Genomic DNA, 23,147 nt, shown 5'->3' with positions numbered 1-23,147 from the left:
GCATACCATTTAGTATACTTGAATATACAGTATGTTTTCTTTACACTATATACCATTCATCATTCGTAACTGTAGATTCTAACTCTACTGGGTACTGTAGAGTACTACGCATGTACGTTGATTTATTAAATTGGCGGGAAAAGCCTAAAGAATATTAGTTTGTGTAGTAAAATGGTGTCAGAAGAATCGTTAATTCTGTGCTTTTCTAATTTAGGTTGTGATATTTCCGATAAATCCGTGATCGATAAATGTAAGTTACTTATGGACTTATTGTGTAAATGCAAGATATTTATTCCTAACCTATACGAATTTCCTAATCAGTAATTTATTAAAAGCATCATTTGATCCGAGACAGACATATTCTCTATATTTGATGATATATTCGTATTTGATTGCATTATTTGTACTGTTATATATATTTTATAAATATGTGTTAAACAATTCTGATAAATTTTATAACAACACTTTGGAATATTTATACTATATATCATTGTAATATGTACACATTTATGTAACTTAGCAAAATGTGTTTATATATATAGAATTTTGTCAGATATTTTTAATATTTATATTCGTTCTTTGTCATTTATATAAAATATATTAATATATTACTTTTATTTAATATATCTTTAAAGAATTTTTTTGAATAGGTATTCAGCTATGTCATGATTATAACATAGATGAAGAAAAATTTGTAGAATTATGGGTAGCATATACAATTCCACATTCCTTAGATATTGATCCAACAATAAACAATCTTATTAAGTTTGAAAAGGAAGATTTAGAAAAAAACAATAAATGTTCTTTAGACGTTCCTACTCAAGTAGTATCAAATATACATATTGATATACAGTCTAATACAGAAATTACGTATCCTTTCATGTGTTTTATTAGTAACAAATTTAGCAATCGCTTATATTCTTACTTCTTTAAGTTCATGTGATTTTCAAATGTTATTCTTACATCTATTTATTGCATATAATAGTGGTAAGAATGTTTTGGATATATACAGCAGTGGAGAATGCCCTACATTAAAGGTAAGCTTTCAATTTAATCATTTTTTAATTAGTCATATTTTGTTACATAAAATTTAGTAAATATAATCTCACATAATATATATATATCTTAATACTAATTATTTGTAAATATTTTCACCAATTAAGAAAAGTTAGCAACATTTGACATACAGTCTATTGTAAAAAAGGATGAAAATATGTTTTAATATGCTTCATCAATAATTATTTTTACATTTATAATATTTTTCGTCGAATTTTGAGCGGGCTATTTTGAGTTCAAAAATTACTCGTTCTCCTTATTCTTTCTTTCAAGAGGGAAGGTCTCTACCCTTGTAATGGTCTTCCGACATTGTTGCCAGATTTATCGAAGTATTCTTTATAAATTAGATGTCTAAAATTATTACATATAACCAAATTTTGTTATAAAATTTTATTTACATTTTAGAATGATTTTATTTTATTCTAATCAAAAATATTCATAAATATTTTGTCTCTTAATAAAAATATTTAGTTTGAAAATATACATCGTATACTGTCATTAGAATAGAAGTCTAACAATTTTGTTAATAGATTATAGTTATGAATGTCCTATATTGCAAGACATACAACATTTTCTAATCTTAAAACGTAGTTTCCATAAGTGCTTCTGTGCATATAATGTTGTGTAAATGTTGTTATGTTTTGTAAAGTGTTGTGAAAAAATGTCCAATCTTTTTAATGCAACACAACACGTAATAAATATTTTTTAAATATAGTTTCCTAGAAAATTGTTGTATTATATATGAGAACAATCTATTTTATATTGAACCTCAACCTTGGCAGTGTAATGATTTACATCGCTTTGGCAACACTGTCTCACATTCTTTATGGTCGATCTATGGTCTATAGTAGCAATGACGTAAGGTTTCTACCTGAGGATCTTATTCTTTATAGAACGTTTGGAATTGTACTTTACAAAGTTATACGAAGTAGACAAAATTTTAGATTTAAGTTACTGTCATATTTTTTACTTATTAGTAAGCTTAACTCGATTGCAAATTTTGACTTCAAATTTATGTTAACATATACACATAAAAGGTTATATGTAATTTTTAATATATAAGAAGAATACCGTTTAAACTTTATTCTATTTTTTTATTTTTATCATATTTAAAATTGATTATTATCAACATTAATAAAATCTTGCTCCTTTTTAATTAGCAAAATAAATTAGAGGTATAACAGTAATGTCTTCTTAAATTTTTGTTTCAAAGTAGAACTTTTCTTTTTATGAACTTACTGTTTTATTTTATTATTTTGCTTTTTTTGTTAATGTAAGTTCAAGGTATATCTTAGAAGGTTTTAATACATTATTGTATCATTTTAAGCAACTTATACAATAGTTAAGTTTTATTCTTTAAAATGTTTTATTTTATTTCTAACATATTTCTTTTTTATAAAAATATAGAAAATCTTACGAGATTAGAATATTGTCATTGGCATTTATTGAAAATCAGAACATCGTGTTATTTATTATGCTTACTATTGATGCTTAATGTTAACAGTAGTGAAATTTCCGATGCTATTTCCCGGCAGGTGGTTTCTTGTCCTGAAGCGCTGTTGTAAGATCTTGTTGAAGCACCATAATTCCCGCCACAAAAATCGTCCAGGTAGATCGCCGCCATTATCCCCTCCTCTTCTTTCCCAGTCTCCCACAAAGGACACTCTTCGAAGGAGGGGAATGTTGGAATGATTCTTATTGGTAGAAAAAGGATAGTGTGCCTTCTCATATCGTATAGAGAGGGATTCTCCTTCCATCTAAGAAAGCTGACCAGATTTCTTCAGAGGGTACGATTTCAGTTTTCAAGGACCCAGACTCCATTATCATCCTGATGCGCGCGTGCGTGCGCGCTTACAGAATTTCTGAACAAAGCGTTTTATTTTTCGTTTACTCTTATGCTTCAGTTCTCAAATTGTACTGAAATTTACGGGTTGTAGTTTGCTAAATAATTGATTTGTTTGTGTACGAGGCAGTTATAGTCGATATTTTTAAAAAATTATTCGGTACGGTGAGATATCTTGATGGCGTCGAATCGAGACGCTACCGCTTGCCTGTCAGCGAAGTCACGAGGAGTCGGAGTGTATTATTCAGTGATTTGCCGGTTAACCGTGTATTTTACAGTCTTTATGCAAGCTGTAAATTGTGTGTAAATTTTGTTGTGAAATAGTAAATAATTTGTGCAAAATAGTATTATACGAGCGAGTGTAGTGTGTATTATATGTTGAAATGGTCGAGTAAAGCGTCAGCCATTATGGAATTCGGTTTGAGTGAATTTCATACTCGAAAGTCATTCCGCCAATCGTATAACGTTTCGCGTCATAACGACCTGTTGCTATTGTTATTGTTGCTGTTATTGTTTATCCAAATTTTTTTACTTTTCCTATCATTTCATACCATACAGTTCCATATTTATTGTCGAAATGTGCCAGATTGATTGCACAGAATCGGAAAAGTTGTTCGTTACGCATAAAGGTTGCTTATTCACATTGAATTTATCATTAGATGTCGTTACAAGAAATACGAGATAAATGTATTTGCTAACATTAGGAAGGTTTACGGATAACCTTATTCACATTGATACACATGCGTATATATATATATTATATGTAATAAAAACAGTGCTGTATATGAGAAAGAGAAAGAAGATCGATTGTCGTTGTGTGCGTACACGCGAATGTCGTCGACCGTTCGTTGGTCGAGAGTTCTGAGCGTCGCGTCGCTACAACCTGTTGCTTCAACTCAGTCGCATGCTTCTTTAGATCTACTTCTTTCTTCATATATACATTTCAGTGTTTTGATATTTTCCAAATATTTGACGAAAGAATGTCTCGGGTTACTAAGCAAAGGTATTATGTGATTAACTATTTAGTTTTATATGTTTTATGTTTGAATTACATGTACTTTCTTGTCAAATAATATTCTGTATATAATGTATATCCTCACACATGTACATGATATTTTTATATGAATACAAATTCACATGCGTCTGCGTGTGCATTTATATAGGATAGTTTTTTGAAGTTGCACCTAATCGTTGGTAATTTTACACTTTCCTCTTATATACTGTATAAAATATTTTTTTTTTTTTTTTAGATATTTTTAATCAGGAGTATCGCACATAATTATTTTTATTATCGCGTTCCACCTGTCTAAAAGTCTGCAAGATTTGTATAAATAAGCAAATTGTTGGTTTAATAAGATTAAATTGCGTGTAAATTATAACAAAATTTTAGCTTCCTTAAACGGCACTTGGTTCAAAGATCTGTTCTTTAGGGAGTTGCTTACATCTACCAATTAAATGCAATTGACCAACAACTGACAGTGCGATCTCTTTCCTCTCTTTGTTCCAATTTCTAACTTCTCGATATTCTCTCTTATATGTATAAAGTAAATGAGAATTTCGGATGATATAGAAAAAAAAAGAAAAGAATAGTTGGATATTTGTATTGAAAAGCGAATGAAATACCAACGGTTCTTATAGCGTGCTACAACTGTATCTGGTAAAAGCTTCATGTTATTTCCCACGGTATCTCTGTGAATAGTGGGGCAAAAGATTGCCAGGGGCGGATAGTTTGCGGTGAGAGGGGTAGAAGGAGAAATAGACTCTTCATGTATTCGTCAGAAAAGAGGGGGAAAGAGGACAGCTCAGTGATCGATTCAAAGTTTTACATGATCTGGTACAAGTATCGTTCGAGCAAATTTCGTATCTGTTATTGATATTTTTACAGAGAATTCCGCGTATTGGCATAAATTTCATTTTCTAATATGCTTTATAAATAAATTGTATAGACATAGATCGATCAAAAGAATAGACCGTTTCTAAAGAATTAGAAACATTCGATAAATTGAACAGTTACTGTGAAAGAAAGCAACAGATTAATTGAATGTAAAAGTATCGAACGCAAAGTACAAGAAATGGACAGAACTAGATCGAAACAATACGTAACAGAGTGCCAGGAATGGCCAGGTTAATAACAATTAACCTTCATCGTTATGTTGACTCCCGAAGATCATGCTATAACTGTACACTTTTTGTCACTGTAACGTTACCGGTTAAAATAACTGTTTATCTTACTCTTTCTGTGTTTATTTACATTCTCCTGTAATCGCTAATTAGAAAACAATTTTTAAATATCGATAGTTCGAAGCACGCAACATTAGATTCGTATGATGTAATAAGGAAGGCGGCAGAGAAAGAAAACAAGCGAAAACGAGAAAATTCATCTTTTCCAAATTTGCTAAATGAGTGAAGGTCTAGTGCACAGGAGATCAAATTGTGACTAGATCCACACTCATTAAGCACGTTTGGATTTAAACATCGCCGTTTCATTGATAATCATAAAATAAGTTTTCCCATATTAACGCGCAACCGTTTCAAAAATTTGTCATCGTTATAAACTTTTTTCATTTATGAATCCTTAGTACGATGTAAAACAGATAATTCCATAGGCGAGTATGAATGTGGTGCGCGTTATGGTTTACTTCGTGACTAGATACATACTCGTCTAAGGTGATCTGTTCCACTCTTAAAATATTGTGTGTAATATATGAAATATATATATTTCTAACTTGTAGTAAAGATTATTTTATACTATTATATAGAATATCGTTTTACTTCTTTTTAAGCAAACTAAAAGAGCAAGAAGTCCAACAGCTGAGACAGAAAGCAATAATAAATTACGAGCAATAAGCCATACGTTCACACCGTTGAATTATACCTCACAATCGTAAGCACACTATCTAATCATTTTTACTTACATGTTTGTGTAATTCGATACTGCACTTAGTAAATTTCAATAATTGTTATAGTGATGTTCCGATTCGTGCACCCAGTACAACGGTTAGAGGCAAAGTCCTTTTACTTTTTGGCCCCGCCATTCAAAATTGGAAGAAACAAAACGAGCACGATGTATCGATCGTTAAGGCGGATAATTCTCATATACCTAAAGGTGCATTGTACATGTTTGAAATGTTTTCCAATCAGGGAGCAATTCTTACCATGCATTGTCAAAGTTTTGGGGAGCGATTGTGCTACGCTTGGAACGCCATTGAACCTCCTAATTCGAATATACGTTACATTAGAAACATAGCGCCTATAAAACCAGTTGTGTTTAGAACATGGGGCAGACTATTTATAACAGCCGAAAAGCCTAGTGGAAGGAAAATTGTTATGCTGGAAGGTACTAAAAGGCTTAAAATTCAGAAACAAGCTCCCATTTTACATTTGAATCTTAAAGCAATTAAGCATTACTCAGTGTTTACTGGTCAGATCGTTGCGGTTGAGGGTATTATCACTACTGAGGATACTTTAACAGTAAATAAATTGTTTGTTAAGGGATATGCACCATTATTCGATGTACCCAAAATATCGAAAGATATTAAAATATACGTTGCGGCTGGTCCGTTTACACCTTCTGATAATTTAAATTATCAACCTTTATGGGATCTTATGGAACGCGTTGTAGAAGACGAACCTAATATGTTAATATTAGTTGGACCTTTCGTAGAATATACACATCCTGAAATTAAAAAATGTAGTTTGAAAGAGACTTTTCAAGATTTTTTTGATACGCTTTTAACGAAGATTCTGCAATATTTACAAGGGTATATTTCAGTTAATAAGGTCATGTTAATATAATAATGTAAATTAGCATTACTATTCTTCATAATTTAGGAAATCTACTCGCATTATATTGGTACCTTCTAATCGTGATGTGCATCATCATCCGGTTTTTCCAACTCCGGAGTTCATTCTAAATACAAATAAACTTGGATCAAGTACGACGAATATTTGTAGTATGCCAGATCCATGCATAATAAATGTAGACGGTTTACATATAGGAGTAACATCGGTTGATGTACTTAGACATCTTGGACAACAAGAAGTATCGTAAGTGTATCAACATCTAGGTAATAAAATATAAATTTTAGTGTAACAAAAGTTTTTTTTAGGAATACACCTGGAATGGATAGACTTGGTCGTTTGGCCGAGCATGTATTGTCTCAGTCCTCATTCTACCCTGTATATCCTCCTCCTCCTGGCTTGAATCTTGATACCAGACTTTGGAAACAATACGCTTGTTTTGAACGGCAACCCCACGTGTTGATCTTACCTTCCGACGTTAGACATTATTGCAAACCATTAAATGAATGCCTCGTTTTGAATCCGGAGCGATTACAAAAGTACATATGTGCTAAGTTATGTGTACGGCCAATGAATAATGGAAAATGGGATCCAAATAGAGTATCTTGTGAGATTGTAAAAGTCTGATCGCTTTTTCCTCATTTTTTCTTATATTTTCTTGTTACGATGTAAGGCACGATAATTAAAATACAAAAGTAAAAAGTTTGTGTCTTTTATTTAAAGAATGATGTTAATAAAAAGAATTTGTATATAATTTGTGTTTTCATGCCTTGATTTAAGAGAAGTGAAAATATAAATATTGTTTTATATCGATGTAATACCATGATTTCTCTCTCATATGGGAAATGAACTAAATAAAATTTGAAGTTTATAGTTTGTCCGTTAGAGGTTAGCAGTCGTCGTATTTAGGATTCTTGTCTGCGTCGTAAACGTACGATGGCGCCACACGAACAACAATCTGAGCCATCGAGTTTTCTGCTTCTAGTGAGTTGTGGAATCGGCCATTGCTCCAATATTTTTCTTGTGATTGAAAATGTTCAACCTCTGATGGAAATACGAAAGCGTACATGAGTACTGAGGTAAGTTGTACAATTACTTGTTGCATTTGCTTTTCTTTTCGCAATGTATTTTTGTAGAAACAAAAACGATAACTAAGTATCAACTATCTGCCAAATTTTGTTCCGCCATCTTTGTTACAAATTCGTTTACATTTTGCTGTGTGTATTGTATTTTTTGCAATTATTTCATGCTCGCATTTTACTTTTAAATTGATCTTGGTTTATTAATTATATATATGATACGACTTACAATTTTATAAGTCTTCTTTTCTAATTTATTTTTGATCATCAAATTAATTGTGCGGGTTTAACAATTACTGTTATGGCCTTGATTTTTTCGTCCAAAAAAAACGAGAGTTATGAAATTAAGCATGTGATGATAATAAGAATATGATACCCTCCTTGTATCGTATTTGTCATCTTTAAATCAGTGTCCCAATATTTAGTGATACAATACTGTTTTCTTTTAGTTATAAAATTAAAATTGATAATTTTATTAAGTGAATACTTACATATGTTGTATTTGCAGAAATGAATTATATTTTAAATAAAAAAGTATGTGGACTTTGTTGCGTATTATTGTATTATAAGAATAATGTTATAATTTAATGTTATTTAAAAGGTACGCATATACATTAAAAAATATTATCGTTCAATACAATTTTTAAATTAAATATCCTGTATATGTCTTGGGAATTTGAATATTCTTAGAAACATATTTGACATAAAATATGTTCAATTTGTAAGTAACGTATATGGAAAATTTTTAATTTTATAATTAATTCTATTAATTATTTTATTATAATATACTATACACACATATTTGGTTTATTAGATGTAAACGTTAATTATATATATATATAGATAGATATATATATATAAATAATTATAATTGAAAATATGATATTGATTTAGTATGTTGTCAGTGTTTAAATGCTTAAAATGATACCGACGGATGAAATCAGAAATTTCTTTATTACCGACTGTTTATAATTTTGTTTTTGAAGGTAACATTACGTAAAAATTATATTATTGCTATGACTGATTTATTTATAAACACTTAAATAAAATTTATCGTGGCTCAATTATGTATGAGAAGGAATAATAGTTGAATATATAAGTTTTATAGGTCGTCAAGTTGTAAGATATATATATTTATGTATAAGAAATCAATTTTCATTATATTTTACGCAGAAAAGAAATTGATTGAATGAAACTCATGTCTCTGGGTCAATATTATTTTCAGTATACAATTTTGAACAGTTCCTAAATTTACATAACAGAACTTGTTAAAAAGATAGTAATCTTGGAAATAATATTGAAAATGTATATAGTGTCTTCTGATATAAATTTTATTTGTAAAACAATCAGTGCAGATTATAATGGATTTGAGGAAAGGTACTGGAATTGGCTCAGAGTATCATAGATACGATACAATACATATTGAGAACATGAGAAAGCGAGAGTGCCATATCGATCCGGTTAGTTTGAAGTCTACCTACCTCAACCCTGATTATACATACTTTTACCAGTCGCTTTCATTGGTATAGGTTCTATCTTTTATTTTCACTCCTCTATAAAAGTTAGTTGGTAGCACGATGTGTACGTATTTGATGCAAATCTTTCGAGGACTACCACGATAACTTCTCGCATCGAGTGTACGGGAAATGTTGAAAATGCACGCTGCATCGTTGCGTAATAATTCTTATTACAGGTAATCTGTTTAAAAACAGTCGTCAGACAATTGTTGTATCATAATGTTATACACACGGGTTGGATATAAATACAGACAATAGATTGATTTACACATATTTAATTTTCTTTCATTTGCTTCGCTATAAAGAGTAACAAAACATAATTTGATTAGTCACTATAAGATCTCCTCTCTAAAAAAAGTCTTAACTTTTCGTGAGATACTTCGATAAACTGTACACTCTGCCTACTGATTCAATGAAATCAGATTTAATGGCGATGAGATAGGCAAAATACAACTTTCATTTTCCACAGAAAGAAAACAAAACTTCATTACCCTTATAAGATAAATTACCAAGGCATAACTTTTAGTTTTAGTATTCAAGCTATATTCCCTTGTTTACATTCTAATTTTTTCTACGTTTGGTTCCTCGATTGTTTTGTTAGCTATCTGACTTTTTCGCGGGGGTAAACACAGCAAAATATGCGATGTAACAAAAAGAGATAAAATAACGTATAACGTTGTAGAGCTACGTAGCATATAGGACGTTAGGTTAAAAAATAAATTCGATAAGTCGGTGAATTTTTGGGGAAGTGGATAACGGTATCGGGCACATGAAAATTCGAGAGTCTACGCTGGTGGGCTGTCTTGGGCGGGCGACGGCTGTGCGCAAAAACGGCGGCAGTCAAGTTCAAGGCCATCAGCTACTTTCCTTTCCCTCCTTGTCTCCGCTGTGGAGCAACCGCCGCCTCCAGTGCCACCACTGCTGCCGCGCGACACCATCGCTACCACCGCCACAACCACTGCCACCGCCGTCATACCCACAGCCACCGCCCCCGCCTCCCACCCATTCTCACCCTTCCATCGTGATATACACGTAGCACGCATAACGCCAGTAACGTATCAACTTAGGCCGAGCATGGAACTGTTTCGACCATGGGGGTAAAGGGAGTGTTTTGGGGCTCGATCGATCTACCTAGTCGTCTGAAAATTCAATTGGCTCCTACGTCTACACAATGTCACTTCATACGCTCTTTCTTCGTTTATATATTCTCAAAGAGTTTCTTCATTTTCATACACACTCTTGATGAATCATAAAAATTTCTCCCAATCATGGAATCGTTCGTTCGATTAACATCTTGCCCTTACAAATCGATTCACTCTTTCCTCATTGTATCTGGAACATCGAAGGAGAAGATTCAATTGTCGAAAGACGTGATTTAAAAGTAACTTTAAGGCCAAGAGTTAATGACCGATTGTCATGACCATGATAATATCCACGGTAATGTTTCGTTTGTATTTGTCCAACATGGTAACAGTTATGTTTTAGATTGGAGTGGTCGATGCTTTTATCATCGATAAATATGGTCCGATCTAATTCCGTGAAGTCTCCGAGTACGAACAATTTGCTATGGGATACTTTGAAAGCAGTAACTTGTACTGAATCAGCTTGAAAAATCTCACATTTGTTGTATGAATAGTGGGCAATTTTAAATCTACGTTTAACTTTTTTTATACTAATCTGATTGTCTATCTAGCTGGCAAATATAAGTATGCTTTGATGACCCGGAGAAGCTTATCCGATCTGTCAATGACAATAATAAGTCAGAGAGATGTTTGAAATGCTTGGTTTTTCCATTCATAAAACATTATTCTGAATATGAAATTGGAACATAAGATCGAACATGTATTAATTAATTGGGCAAGATAATTTGTAGATTGTCCAAAAATTCAGCTAAATTGTTAAGCGATAAAGTAATTAGAATAAGAAATATATGTTTCGTGGATTTGTAGCGCCTGGTATTAGTATCGGCTGGCTTCGTGTATTACCGTATCGTCTGCCGTCAGTCGCGTACGGCTCGTCGCGCCGTCAACGTCGTGGTAGGGGGATGCTGTGTACATAAGTACGTCGTGCATGTGCTTATTCGTGTTCTTCATGAGTGTTCGGATCTTAAGCATCGTGATCATTTTTGCTTTTCGTTCGTTTTTTCGTACAAAAGCGTAAGAGGAAAATAAAAGCCCAGCATCCTAGTGCCATTTGGATAGAACCGACAGTCATGGATGCATGGATGTATGATGTGGTAGGTGTTGTCGATACATAACCTCTTTTTTCTTTTCGTTCGATCTCGTGGCTTTGTTTACGTTGCTGCGCGCGCGTTCTCTATTGCTTTCCGTTAATCCCTTCGATCAAATACGGAACAAAGTTTTGATCGTTTCAGGATAAGAATGTTTAAAATTCATTTAACAGATTTATTTCGCAGAATTGTAAATTGTATATCGCGATAGTTCGTCTGCTCTAGTCAAAGTTTGTAAAAATTCTATGATTCTTGCTGTCTCAAAAATGTTTATTTTTCTTTTGAATTTGATGTGCATGAATTTAATGATTTTTTCACGTAGATTGCAGCGATTACATTCGCGGCATGTTCAAACTCGCTTGTTTTCCGATGCAATAAGGATATATTACATATATATTATCTTCGTCGCATGCAGTCAGTCAGCTTTAGCGACAACTCGGTTATTACGTTACGACGTGTCTGTTAGATAATCTATTCTGTAACTCACAGATCATTTTTCCACGCCTGCCGTTTTTGCCAACGTTACCGTTGATTTGTGATTACTTCAATGCTGTAATCTTCTCTTTCCATTAATTAATAATTGGAGCAACGATTCCCTTAAATTAAACGGTTTACCGTGATATGCGTAAAATATTTGAATAAATCTTGAGATACTGTATGAGCGTAGCTGGAAATATTTTACACGATTCCACCCAAGAGGTATATGTGTGTGAACGTTGTCATGAAAAAGTTGTTTATTTTGATGGCAATGAAACACCTAAATCGTACGACCTTAGTCGAGAAGCTTTTACCAAATACTTTTTCACAACTGTAGTTTTTGGTCGTTTCTCAGAATTTCATTTAATTCTTATTGTATATCTGCAAATTTTTTTAAATTTCGGACAGCGAGTGTTATAGATAATGATTAATAAAGCTCAAAAAACGATGTTAACGATGACGCTAATTTCAAAAGAAAAAAGATATGGATAATTTGGTTATCCTTGAAACATTGAGAAGAACGCGTAACAATTATCTTGTGCCCCATTTAAAATCGTTTCAATTGTTTCGCGATAATTGGCTTTTACGCGGTTTGATACGCACAAACGATTTTCGACGATAGCAAGCATAATAAAAATAACTTTATGTCAACTCGTTCAGGCATTCTGAATCATCCAAAAATTTTTCGAATTTTTCTGTGTTAATTTCATTTAAAATTCACTTCAATATCGACGTGTTCGTTCAAAGATGACTCCTATACTTTATCGATAACGAAGATTTCCTACATTTATCGTACGTAATACATATATCTAATTATATATATTTTTCTCAATCATTTTCAACAAAATTTATGTGCAAATTATCCTTGTGAAATTATTTTTCTCTTTTTGTAGAAATCATAATAATTTCATAATGGTGTATATGTATTTCGCGATCCGTACGTATTTAACTATTTAAACGTATTATAAAACGATCTCATATACATCTATACCCACGCGATTAAGTCTTACGCAATTCCATGTGCGTGAAGCTTAATAGGTACATCGGATTGCTGCTTTCACCCTTGAATTTATTATACTTAGCATTTCGATCAACGCACGGACCGAGACATATTTGTATCGATACGTTCTTAAACTTGGTCGATACCGATTTTGATAAAAGGCACTCTCTTTCTAGGGAATAAATATTGGCCGATTTTATCTCTCGCAATGTTTGCGAAAGACAATCTCCCCCGAAATTTCGAGTTCGATTGCACGTAACGCATACAGCGAATCAATGGATCGAGTTAAGCTGACACTGCAACGGAAATAAAATTGTGGATTCCAACGTAGGAAGTTTGGTAGAAGGGAGGCTGCTGGAAAGTTAATAAAAAAAATATATATATATATATTCGTCACGAGGATGCGTCAGTAGGTATTTTCGGACTCTCTGGGTTCTTACTTTATGTTAGAGAAGTTTTCAAACCGTTCTAAGTCGATGGCTCGACCGCTAAAGTATGATCCTCGAATTTTTATGAATACCTAACGTGGCAGAGGTGTATTTTTTTATTTTGCGGGTCTCTTTCAAGCTATTTTTATTAAATCGTAGCTTCGAGATCATTGGTTTCCGTTTGTTTATGGTGATAAATGTTTTCGTATGGCGGGCTAGGGATCATGCGAACCGCGTTAAAGGAAAAGAAAAGGCACGTTCGAGTAGCTCCGCCATCAAACAACTTTACAAGAAACTATGTATTTTTGTAGTCGAGGTAGTGTCTTGATATATGTGCACCAGCTACAAAGATCTTGCATCGCCTTAATTCTCTCTCTTCGTATCTCGGTTACTGTACACGCCACGAAATTACGTGCGGCATGCACTTGCGCGTTCATCGACATTCAATTTATGTATACTCGTAGGGGAAAGTTTTACATTTATGTTTCGCAATGTGTAAAATACACATCTATATAGTCACAACATTTGACGACTAAAAAAATATTTTCTTAAAACGAATTCACGTTGATGAACATTAAAGGTTATATCGATCGATGACAGCGACAAACTGATCTGATATAGCGTCGAGATGAAATACTCGAAAGGCAAGCGTCGATAGAGGGCCGGTAAAATACCTATAGGGCAGATATGGCAGTACGATCGTAATTATTCGTAAAGAACGTTCGAAGATCGGTTGATCGACTATGCGAAATCATGGATGCCAGGTATGGTTAGGCGCCTGTCGATAGGCTACCGTGATCGGTGATTGGTCGCGCGGGTCGTGGCGATGATGCGTCGTCTGGTTTGGTAAGAAACAAGCTGGGTAATCATCAGCTTTCGGAACTCGGTTCGAGTGGGGAGCGTTGGAGTTTTCAGGCTACGAGACACGTCGGTGACGTCATCTCAGAGCTGGGTCAGCCATAACCTTGGACAATGCGTGAAACAAATTCTCGTATGTGTGATTTCTACTTCGAGAAAACCACACGTTTGTGCAACGTGATTTCCGTTATTTTTTTCTTTCCTTGTTTATTGAAATCAGTTGACCGTGAAGTACATTTGCTAGTAATTCGCGAATCTCCAACGCGTTTAGAATTTTCACCGGATAATTCAGAGACTAAATTTTATCGAAATACGTACGTATGTAAAAATATGTAGAAAGAAGGATGTTTAGTAATTTTTGTTGCGCGGAGAAATTTACGTTGAAAGGTGACAGGCAAAACAGGCAGAAGCAATTCTCGGAATCGTTGGTGAAGGTAGAGAGCAGAGACTCGTAAAGTGAAAGAGCGTGGTTCTAAAATTAGTTCAGCGATAATCCTGATGTTATTATAGCGACTCGTTATTGCCTTATTTTTTATTGGCTAAACTTGCCGCGAAATCGGAACATGGTTGTTACCGAAGCTTTGGCCTTGACCGCGACCCAGGGTCTTCATCCTCGAGATATCGATTTGTTCTCTCTACTTCTAATTCTGTATCCACCTGTATATAGCCACGATATCGCTACTCTGTGAGTATTGTAATAATTCAGGGTCACCGCGATCGACTTGTTGCAAAATCGCGAGCATACCATATATATAAGTACGTCGCGACGCTTTTCTTTTATCGGAAATTTATCCGCAGGAAATAAACATTCGTCGTAACTCTAGAAAATAAGATGGTGTCCGGTTCCTTTCAATCGTCTTCGATCTCGTGCCTGAGTCTCGAGTTATCGGGAGAAGATTGCGTAATCTGGGAACATTTCCATTCAACGACAGAGTATCGTTTCGCAAAAAATTAGGCGTGATCTAGCCTTCGGCCAATCGGCCAAAATGTTTGTCGTTGAGTCGTTTATCAACGATTCGCACGAGCTGATGTGTCTCTTATCGCTCGATTCAAAGTACCATTAAGTACCACACGTAAAGGTAGTATGTAATATTTGCAATAGGTGCAGAATATCGGGAGCAAATAATGTAACACAAATGTTAAATACGTATGAATCGGAACGTAAATCAAACCGAATGGGATTTCATTCGAGTTTAGCGGTACTCGATAGCGGTAACGTGATTCTACGAAATTCCAATTAGTTCGTACGTGTCTTCCGTACGTACGTACCTACTTCCATATATACGTATATAAGTACGTTTCTGTAGAAGCGGAATGAACGACGAACATGTGACAATTTGTATAAAACGCGATGATCGATGTCATTTTTTCAATGTTGGCACAAATGAGACGATCTAATTTGCAACAAGGACTCGTGATCGAGGAGCACGACTTAAAATAAAGCGATCGCAACTGCAACCAACGACTTCTTTTTATTTGTCTCGCTTCTGCCACCTAGACTTTTTCTCGCTTACATAATCGGCTCGTTTAAAAAGAAGTTGGACTGGTCTTGTGCGTACTTGGAGAATTTTGATGCTCATATAGTGGCTTCGACTTCAAATCGGTAGCAACAACTCCATACTTATATATGTGTAAACTTCCGTCGTGTCAGAATTATATTTTATATTTGATTTTTTGCTTAAAAATGACCAGAGAGACGGTGTGAAAGGACATCGCTTTGTATCGGTTTTTGAATATGGTTAAACAATGAATGGCGATCGTTACGGAGACACGTTTGATCGTAATTAAGCCGAGTTATTGCGATAGAAATAAAATTACGACTAGCCGGTGCAATCGATATTCGGGTCATGGCTTCCTCTAAAAATGGATGCCCGATTAAAGGCTTCGTTTTCTTTTTCTCTTGCCTTTTCTTTTTTTCTTAGTTTGCGTGCGTATGTATATATGCGAAAAGGCACGAAAACCTCTGTCAAACGGAATAATTAACGACCTTGATCCTCTGACGTGTTACACATGCGAATATCACTTACGCAGAATGAAGTAATATAGTCAACGATTTCGTGCAAATTTCAGGGTATGCGGGTTTTAAGTATTCAACGAGAAAATCATTGATTTTATCGAGCAGGATGATCACTAGAGACACCGCGGTTGCAAAGGAATTAAAAGCCTGTGAATTTTTACCCAGCTCGATTTAGTCCGGATTTATTGTTAGAATTCCACGTGCAGACTTGTCAGAAGCTGTGCGAAAACAGAAGGAAACGAGAGAACGAGCGGATCGACGTGCACGAGGGTATCCGAATACGAGGAAGCTGAAACCGAGCAAGATAGATAAAGAGAGCAGGAGTGTTGTCGCGAGGAAGAGAGCGAGAAGCTAACGTGACTTGGATAGAGAAAGGGAAACAGTGTGAGACAGAGAGAGGAAGAAAGAGAGGAGAGACTCAGACAGAGGGACTCAAGGTCGGCGAAGTCGGTTGTTTCCGTCGGAGTTCGGCGTCTAAAATTGTGTATTGGCTTGGCGCGGTTCTGCGGCCTTCGCGAACGTGGCCGCTTCTCCCACAGAAAAGTCAAGTTCAAGGCTAACCAGATATCGCGATACGCTCGTTTCTCTCTTTCTTTTTTCATTCTATGTTCTTTCCTTCCGTCTGCGTTTTGGTAACTGTTTAATCGAACGGATTATGGAGCGATTCGAAGAATGTGAGAAAATCGAGAATCACCGATGACTCGTAGGCTTCGTAGTTCGATAGAGTCGAATCGAGCTGACGCTTATGCAATCTCAATCTTTTTTCTTCTTTGTCTCTTTAAACTTTTCTCGTTTCGATCACTCCTGTTTTTCTTTTTTTCCCCCCTATTGTTTCGTTGCAACGTGTTTTTCAATTCTGACGAATCGCTCGTAACTTGAGGGGAGTCGTATCGCTGTCGTTTCGTCATGGTCGTCATTATGTATCGTGGTTGAGTGTTCCGCGCACCGTGTCGGTTTTTATTTCATTAATCTAAACGTGGGAGATGTGCACGTCGCGTCGCACACGTGAAGCACTTCGCACGACTAGTCAAGTTCGAGGTTAACCACATACTTCGATGCCTCGTTCTTTTCTTTCCTTTTCTAATCTCTTGCTACCGTTTTTCCTTTTTCCCCGTCTGCCCCTCGATCGCCATACGATTAACGATTCTTGATCTTTATCGATTTCTGCCGTTGAAATAAACTGTCGGTTGAAATGGAGTGTAATCGGAAAAAGCTTTTGACCAACTCGGCATTAATGCGAGCTGTGGTCTAATAAAATCTGCATCCCGTGTTCGGCTCGAGTGCCTTTCTCCATTATTCGTTTGTTGAGAGGTTAGACGACGAGCCCCACTCGAAATTAAAATCGAGCGAATGATATCGGTATCGAAAATCGTCACGTTGCAATGATAAGGTATCTGCCTATCTTGTGAGAGAGAGAAAGAAAGGACGAAGGAGAGAGAGAGAGAGAGAGAGAGAGAGAGAGAGAGAGATCGTGGCTGGGTAGCGTATAAATCTCCAGACGTGCGTCCCAAGCTCTCGCAAACGATCGTAACTGCATCTCGCAGAAAAGTCAAGTTCAAGGCTAACCAGATACTCTGCGCTCCTTCCTTTGCCCCTCGACCCCCTTTCTGCGTGCATTTAATATACGATACCGAGGGCAGGAGGGCGGAAGAGGAGCAGCAGGCTTACGCAATCCTTTCACCGTTACTTTGTTCACTATCGTTCTACCCTACTGTTTCTTTAAGGATACCTTTCTTCTCATTAAGTTATTCATACGATTCATTTTACCCTTTTTCATAAATTATCCGATTACGTCGATAGAACAACGATTTCTAGTTCTCGTACCGTTGCCAGATCATCGAAAGATGCAGGATGCAGATAAACAGAAAGTATAAGCTCGCCGTGTACTTATAAGATTACATTAAGAAATAAAGGAGTTGATATTCCGAGAACATCGATGCTACGTATCGCGAATTTTCTGAAGTCAATTCTAAAAATGCTTGAGGCGTTGGTCGCGCTTAAAAATAGCGACAGAAAAAAAGTGCAGCCGACTGCAGAGCAGGCTGTCTCTTCTGCTTTTCGGCATTTGCTACGGTTTGCTTAAAAGCGAACGCCCATCGGTCTGTGTTATAGGGGACAAATAGGAGAGGAGGATACGTGCGAAATTGTAAAATGTTCTGTTGATTGCTTTAGGTTTGTATGATGCCCGGTGGCGGCACCGAAAATATGATTGGAAATAATAGGACCATGGCGAATATTAAACAAGAAATTGAGAATCCTACGACGCCTACGCAAAACTATCAAGTTTGTTCACCGACCACTACGCTTCAACATCAAGAGGTATTTCGGACATGTAGTTTTTACGGTCGAAAACATTGTGATTCGTGAGACTGATCGAAAATGTAAAATAACTTGAGATAGACGGTATGCAGTTCTGCAAAATGGTCGATGTTGAGTAACTTTTTTAATATTTTAGGTGATTTGTAGCAAAATAGAAGTACCAGCCGATTATGGAGGAGGCGAAGGTAGTCCTGGTAGTCCGGAAATGCACCATTGTTCGTCGACCACGCAGCCTTTAGGAACATCAGAGGTACATACACTATACCGACCTAACTATAGCAAAAGTCCTTGCATTTTTTCTTTCTTTGGAAGCTCTTTTGTAATCTCTGAGTTAGACTCAGCATGTCGTTTTATTTAGGAAGGTGTTAAAGAAGAAGACATGATGCCTAGAAGGCTTTGTCTAGTGTGCGGGGACGTAGCGAGTGGATTTCATTATGGGGTAGCGTCTTGCGAAGCGTGTAAAGCTTTCTTTAAGAGAACCATACAAGGTAAGAAGAGTTCCTTCACGATTACAGATATCTCCTTCTGAAGAATTTTCCAGGTAGCACCACAGGATTATAATTATAGTTCCAGTGATACGATTTTTTTTGTTTCCCTACTATCTGTAGACATCGAAGTATTTTAATTATCTGTATGCATATCTGTTACTATTCTAAAACGCATATATTCATAAAACTGATATTGGTGCTACCTGGATGAGAACCATGTATATTACAATAAAATAGCGAGTAATTTCACAGGCAATATCGAATACACGTGTCCGGCGAACGGCGAATGCGAAATAAACAAGCGTAGGAGAAAAGCGTGCCAGGCGTGTAGGTTTCAAAAGTGCCTTAGACAAGGCATGTTGAAGGAAGGAGTGCGACTGGATCGTGTTCGAGGAGGGAGACAAAAATATAGAAGATCCACCGATCCTTATACGCCGGTGAAGACAGCTCCGTTGGAAGGTGATTTTTTCATAATTCTTGCTGATATAAATATCATGTTTCGATCGCAATCGTATCAATATAGAACACGCACAACTCCACATCTCGCAAATACGATTAAATCTTTGATTTTATTCTTTTTAGCAAACATAGCAACAGCAGCTTCTAACGAAATAATAAGTAAGCTATCGGGTCCTTTCTCTTTATTTATTCGAGTCCGATACTTTGATTCGTTGGTAGATTTTTTTCATCCTGATATGAAATCATCTTACATGTAAACATAAATATTCAATGTGTGAATGTTTAAATGATAAATTTTCTAATTTATTGGTAGATAATAAGATGCTGGAAGCTTTGGCTGCTTGCGAACCTGACATGCTACAAGTGTCCAATATCTCTCATACTCTTGACACAGATCAAAGAGTACTTGGACAATTATCTGACTTATACGATCGGGAACTGGTCGGAATAATTGGTAATAGTATAATGTCAATTTTTCTATTAGTATGAAGTTATATTTAATCAATCAATAATTGAGAATTCTCTGCTCAAAGGTTGGGCAAAGCAGATTCCTGGATTCAGTAGTTTAGCATTAAACGATCAAATGCGACTTCTGCAAAGTACGTGGGCAGAGATATTGACGTTTAGTCTCGCATGGAGGAGCATGCCAAATAATGGTAGATTAAGGTTTGCACAAGATTTTACCCTTGACGAACGACTTGCACGCGAATGCCATTGTACAGAGCTATACACGCACGTGAGTATCGCTTAATTATTTCAATGATTTCGATTCATCGTGTACTTTGTTATCTTCTACATGTATATACGTCTATATATATATTATTTGTTTTTCAACAGTGTATCCAAATCGTAGAAAGGCTTCAAAGATTGGGTTTAACGAGAGAAGAATATTACGTCTTGAAAGCATTGATATTAGCAAACAGTGATGCGAGGTCAGATGAGCCACAAGCGCTATATCGTTTTCGAGATTCTATCCTAAATTCCCTATCGGATTGTATGGCGACAGTAAGACCAGGACAAGCGCTTCGTGCCACTCAAAATATGTTCCTAGTGTTGCCCAGTCTCAGGCAGGTTGATGGAATTGTTAGAAGATTTTGGTCTAGTGTTTATCGAACGGGAAAAGTACCAATGAACAAGCTCTTCGTAGAAATGTTAGAAGCTGCTTATTATCGATGAAATATCAACTCAAACTCAACAATATCTGTATCAAGGACTTCATGGAATCGCTGTTATTCGATGGTAGCAGCGTTATAGTTATAACACGTCATGAGTGAGTAGGGTACGTCCCTAGAAGTATAAACGAAAGATGGTGAGTGATAGTGAAAAACGAAAAGAAACGGAGATGTGCAGTTTTGTTTGTTTTCTGTAAGAGAAAGACTCGTAAGAAAGAAAAGGCTTTATTTTTCAAACGTGAAAAGTATTGGAGCGCAGAGCTTTGGCCAGTGATTCCATCGGTCATCAAAATTCGCGAAACACATTAAGATGTCAGGTACATTGTTTCGTCGAAATAACCAAACTTTCCTTTTCGAGTACCCCTTTTACAGGTACAAAGAAAAAAAAAACAATGTTATTTCAGGATAGCATACGTAGTACAAGATACGAGATGCTTTTCCGGAGCTCTCATTTTAGGATAGTTTACGAAAACCTGTCGCCAGACAGAAGAACCTACCAAATAACTAAAACGTTTTCATTTACGTAAGATCGTGACATGATCACCGAACCGGTGATATCGTAGAGATGAAATGCAAGTGTACTAACTGTGGGTGTTTGACGTTATAGAGTTAGCATCGTGTTACCAAATACTACCAACTCAATCAAAATTACATGTAGCTCCGATTCGAATCTTATTTTAGTTATGTCTTTTCTCTGAAAAAAATCCAGTCAATTTGAAATTAGAGGAACGCGAAGCGTGTATGTTTAAGAGCGTTGAAATAAAATGATATATGCCATTTTATATAGAATAATTGCACATTTTAATACCATTAAGTGTAAAGATCGATAAATGTAAATCGATGTGTGTACTGCATTGAACATCCATAGTTATAGTTCAGCGAATGAATTTAGTATGCGCTGTTGTACAAATTGAACCAATTACGTGAACAGAGCTGTGAACAGTGAACAAGGAAAGCGAAAGAATGGCTGGATCGTTCTCTAATTAGCGTCACGCTGTTTTTTACGAGGTACTGTGAAAAAAATGTTTCGAGAACGAACCTTTGGCCAGGTTGCCAGGTTCTAAGGAAAGCAGAAAAAAATTTAACCGATTGTTGAAATGATTGCGAAATGTTATTCGCGCGTGCCACACAGAGAGCGTAGGAGAATATATATTATATTATATTATTATATTATATTATATTGTATGTATTCAGGGATCTTTATTATCTAAATAGTTATTATTGTTACGAGATCTGTGCACAGATCTTGCGCATAATATCGCTTTTTTCGAAGCGAGGAATCGTAATATCGTATAGGAGCTACTACTCACACATAAAACTCATTTCTAAAGGAGGAAAAACCGTTTATAACAAATTAATGGAGTCTTTTCTTTGTCGGTTACACGCAACGAAACACGAAGTTTCTATCGACTTTCGAATCAGCTTTTTGTTATTTCGCGATTATTCGATATTATCGAGAGAAGCAAATTGTTTAATGAAAAGTTATAAATAAATATTAGGGTAAATTATACGTTATAGCAGATCGAGTCGCTGGAAACTTTTTAGTGTTGAAGTGCGGTGTAATCTTGTGACGTTCAGAGTGCAATAATATCAGGACATGCGATTACATTTTTCTACTGGTCAATCGATCGCGACGCCCCTTTGAGTTTTCTTTATTTGTATATTTCGTCTCTGTTCTTCTACCGTTTGAAACTTTGTTTAAACCTCCTGCATTTAAATACACGATGCAAATAGTTGGCAGCAACGCTTACATATTGCGTGTCCTTCCTCCATTAGTTTTTCTTAATTACCTATTACGGTTCATTCCTCACTACGAAACAGATAATGCAACGAATGCGATGGGGAAAAAAAGAAAGAAGAAAATCGCTGCTAAGCCACGGCGAATTTTTGTCCTGCTTTTTTTTCGGTTTTCTTTATTACATGTTCTTCCCTTTTTTTTTTAAACGATGTAGGTTTTTCTGTCTCTTTCTTTCTTTCTTTCTTTTAATTTATAAATTACAATAAAAGAAATCACGTTATTTGTTATACTGCCTTTCAGTCGTAAATTTTGGAAGAGGATCAAACATTGATCGTTTATTGGTTAATAATTTGGGCCGGATATTCTGACATGTGTTGGAAATGGTTTGTCAAACTACTTGTAGTTTATGCAAATATTCGTCAGGGAATCAATAGTCGACGTTTTAATGGCATTTGTCGTATGTTGATAGCATCGAACGTTGTCCATTTCAAAGAAAGTTGTCTAATACCAATGTTTGGTTCCAGATAATAATAGTATCTATATATACCGTCCATAATAGGGGGTATTAGAGTCATATATCATTAAAGTCGATTAGGTTTCGTGATTTAAACATATTTCAGTTCCATTCCTGTTAAATGTGCTAATATTTTGTTTTTCAATCACGC

The 23,147-nt window shown here is 35.4% G+C and overlaps 2 protein-coding genes and 1 long non-coding RNA gene across 9 annotated transcripts; 2 read left to right on the top strand and 1 right to left on the bottom strand.

Annotated features, from left to right (window-relative positions):
- The first annotated feature begins 20 nt into the window (after nucleotides 1–20).
- Nucleotides 21–7,454, top strand: LOC126871721 (DNA polymerase alpha subunit B). Its single transcript, XM_050630848.1, has 7 exons — nucleotides 21–250; nucleotides 651–870; nucleotides 986–1,037; nucleotides 5,683–5,783; nucleotides 5,866–6,660; nucleotides 6,731–6,946; nucleotides 7,009–7,454. The coding sequence occupies exons 1-7, from the start codon at nucleotides 172–174 to the stop codon at nucleotides 7,325–7,327; spliced, it is 1,782 nt and encodes a 593-aa protein (XP_050486805.1). The 5' UTR covers nucleotides 21–171; the 3' UTR covers nucleotides 7,328–7,454.
- On the bottom strand, nucleotides 2,388–5,936 carry LOC126871783 (uncharacterized). The gene is made up of 2 exons (XR_007691740.1): nucleotides 5,815–5,936; nucleotides 2,388–2,918 (listed from the first exon to the last, which is right to left on the bottom strand). It is a non-coding gene; the product is annotated as an uncharacterized LOC126871783 (long non-coding RNA).
- Nucleotides 7,455–7,627: 173 nt separating the features above from the next.
- Nucleotides 7,628–22,494, top strand: LOC126871733 (steroid hormone receptor ERR1). Of its 7 annotated transcripts, none has more exons than XM_050630890.1 (9): nucleotides 7,628–7,779; nucleotides 18,479–18,625; nucleotides 18,762–18,875; nucleotides 18,984–19,113; nucleotides 19,351–19,572; nucleotides 19,696–19,731; nucleotides 19,886–20,026; nucleotides 20,106–20,308; nucleotides 20,410–22,494. In XM_050630890.1, exons 1-9 carry the CDS (start codon nucleotides 7,768–7,770, stop codon nucleotides 20,746–20,748), a joined length of 1,344 nt encoding a protein of 447 aa, XP_050486847.1. In that variant the 5' UTR covers nucleotides 7,628–7,767; the 3' UTR covers nucleotides 20,749–22,494. The 7 variants fall into 7 exon arrangements, with proteins under 7 accessions (XP_050486847.1, XP_050486846.1, XP_050486848.1 ...); XM_050630889.1 differs by lacking the exon at nucleotides 7,628–7,779 and adding an exon at nucleotides 11,292–11,532; XM_050630891.1 differs by lacking the exon at nucleotides 7,628–7,779 and adding an exon at nucleotides 11,293–11,532 and having other exon boundaries at nucleotides 19,366–19,572.
- Nucleotides 22,495–23,147: the final 653 nt, after the last annotated feature.

This window comes from Bombus huntii, chromosome 12 (genome assembly GCF_024542735.1).
Source record: "Bombus huntii isolate Logan2020A chromosome 12, iyBomHunt1.1, whole genome shotgun sequence".
NCBI classification, from domain to species: domain Eukaryota; kingdom Metazoa; phylum Arthropoda; class Insecta; order Hymenoptera; family Apidae; genus Bombus; species Bombus huntii.
This window is presented reverse-complemented; position numbering and strand designations above follow the sequence as displayed.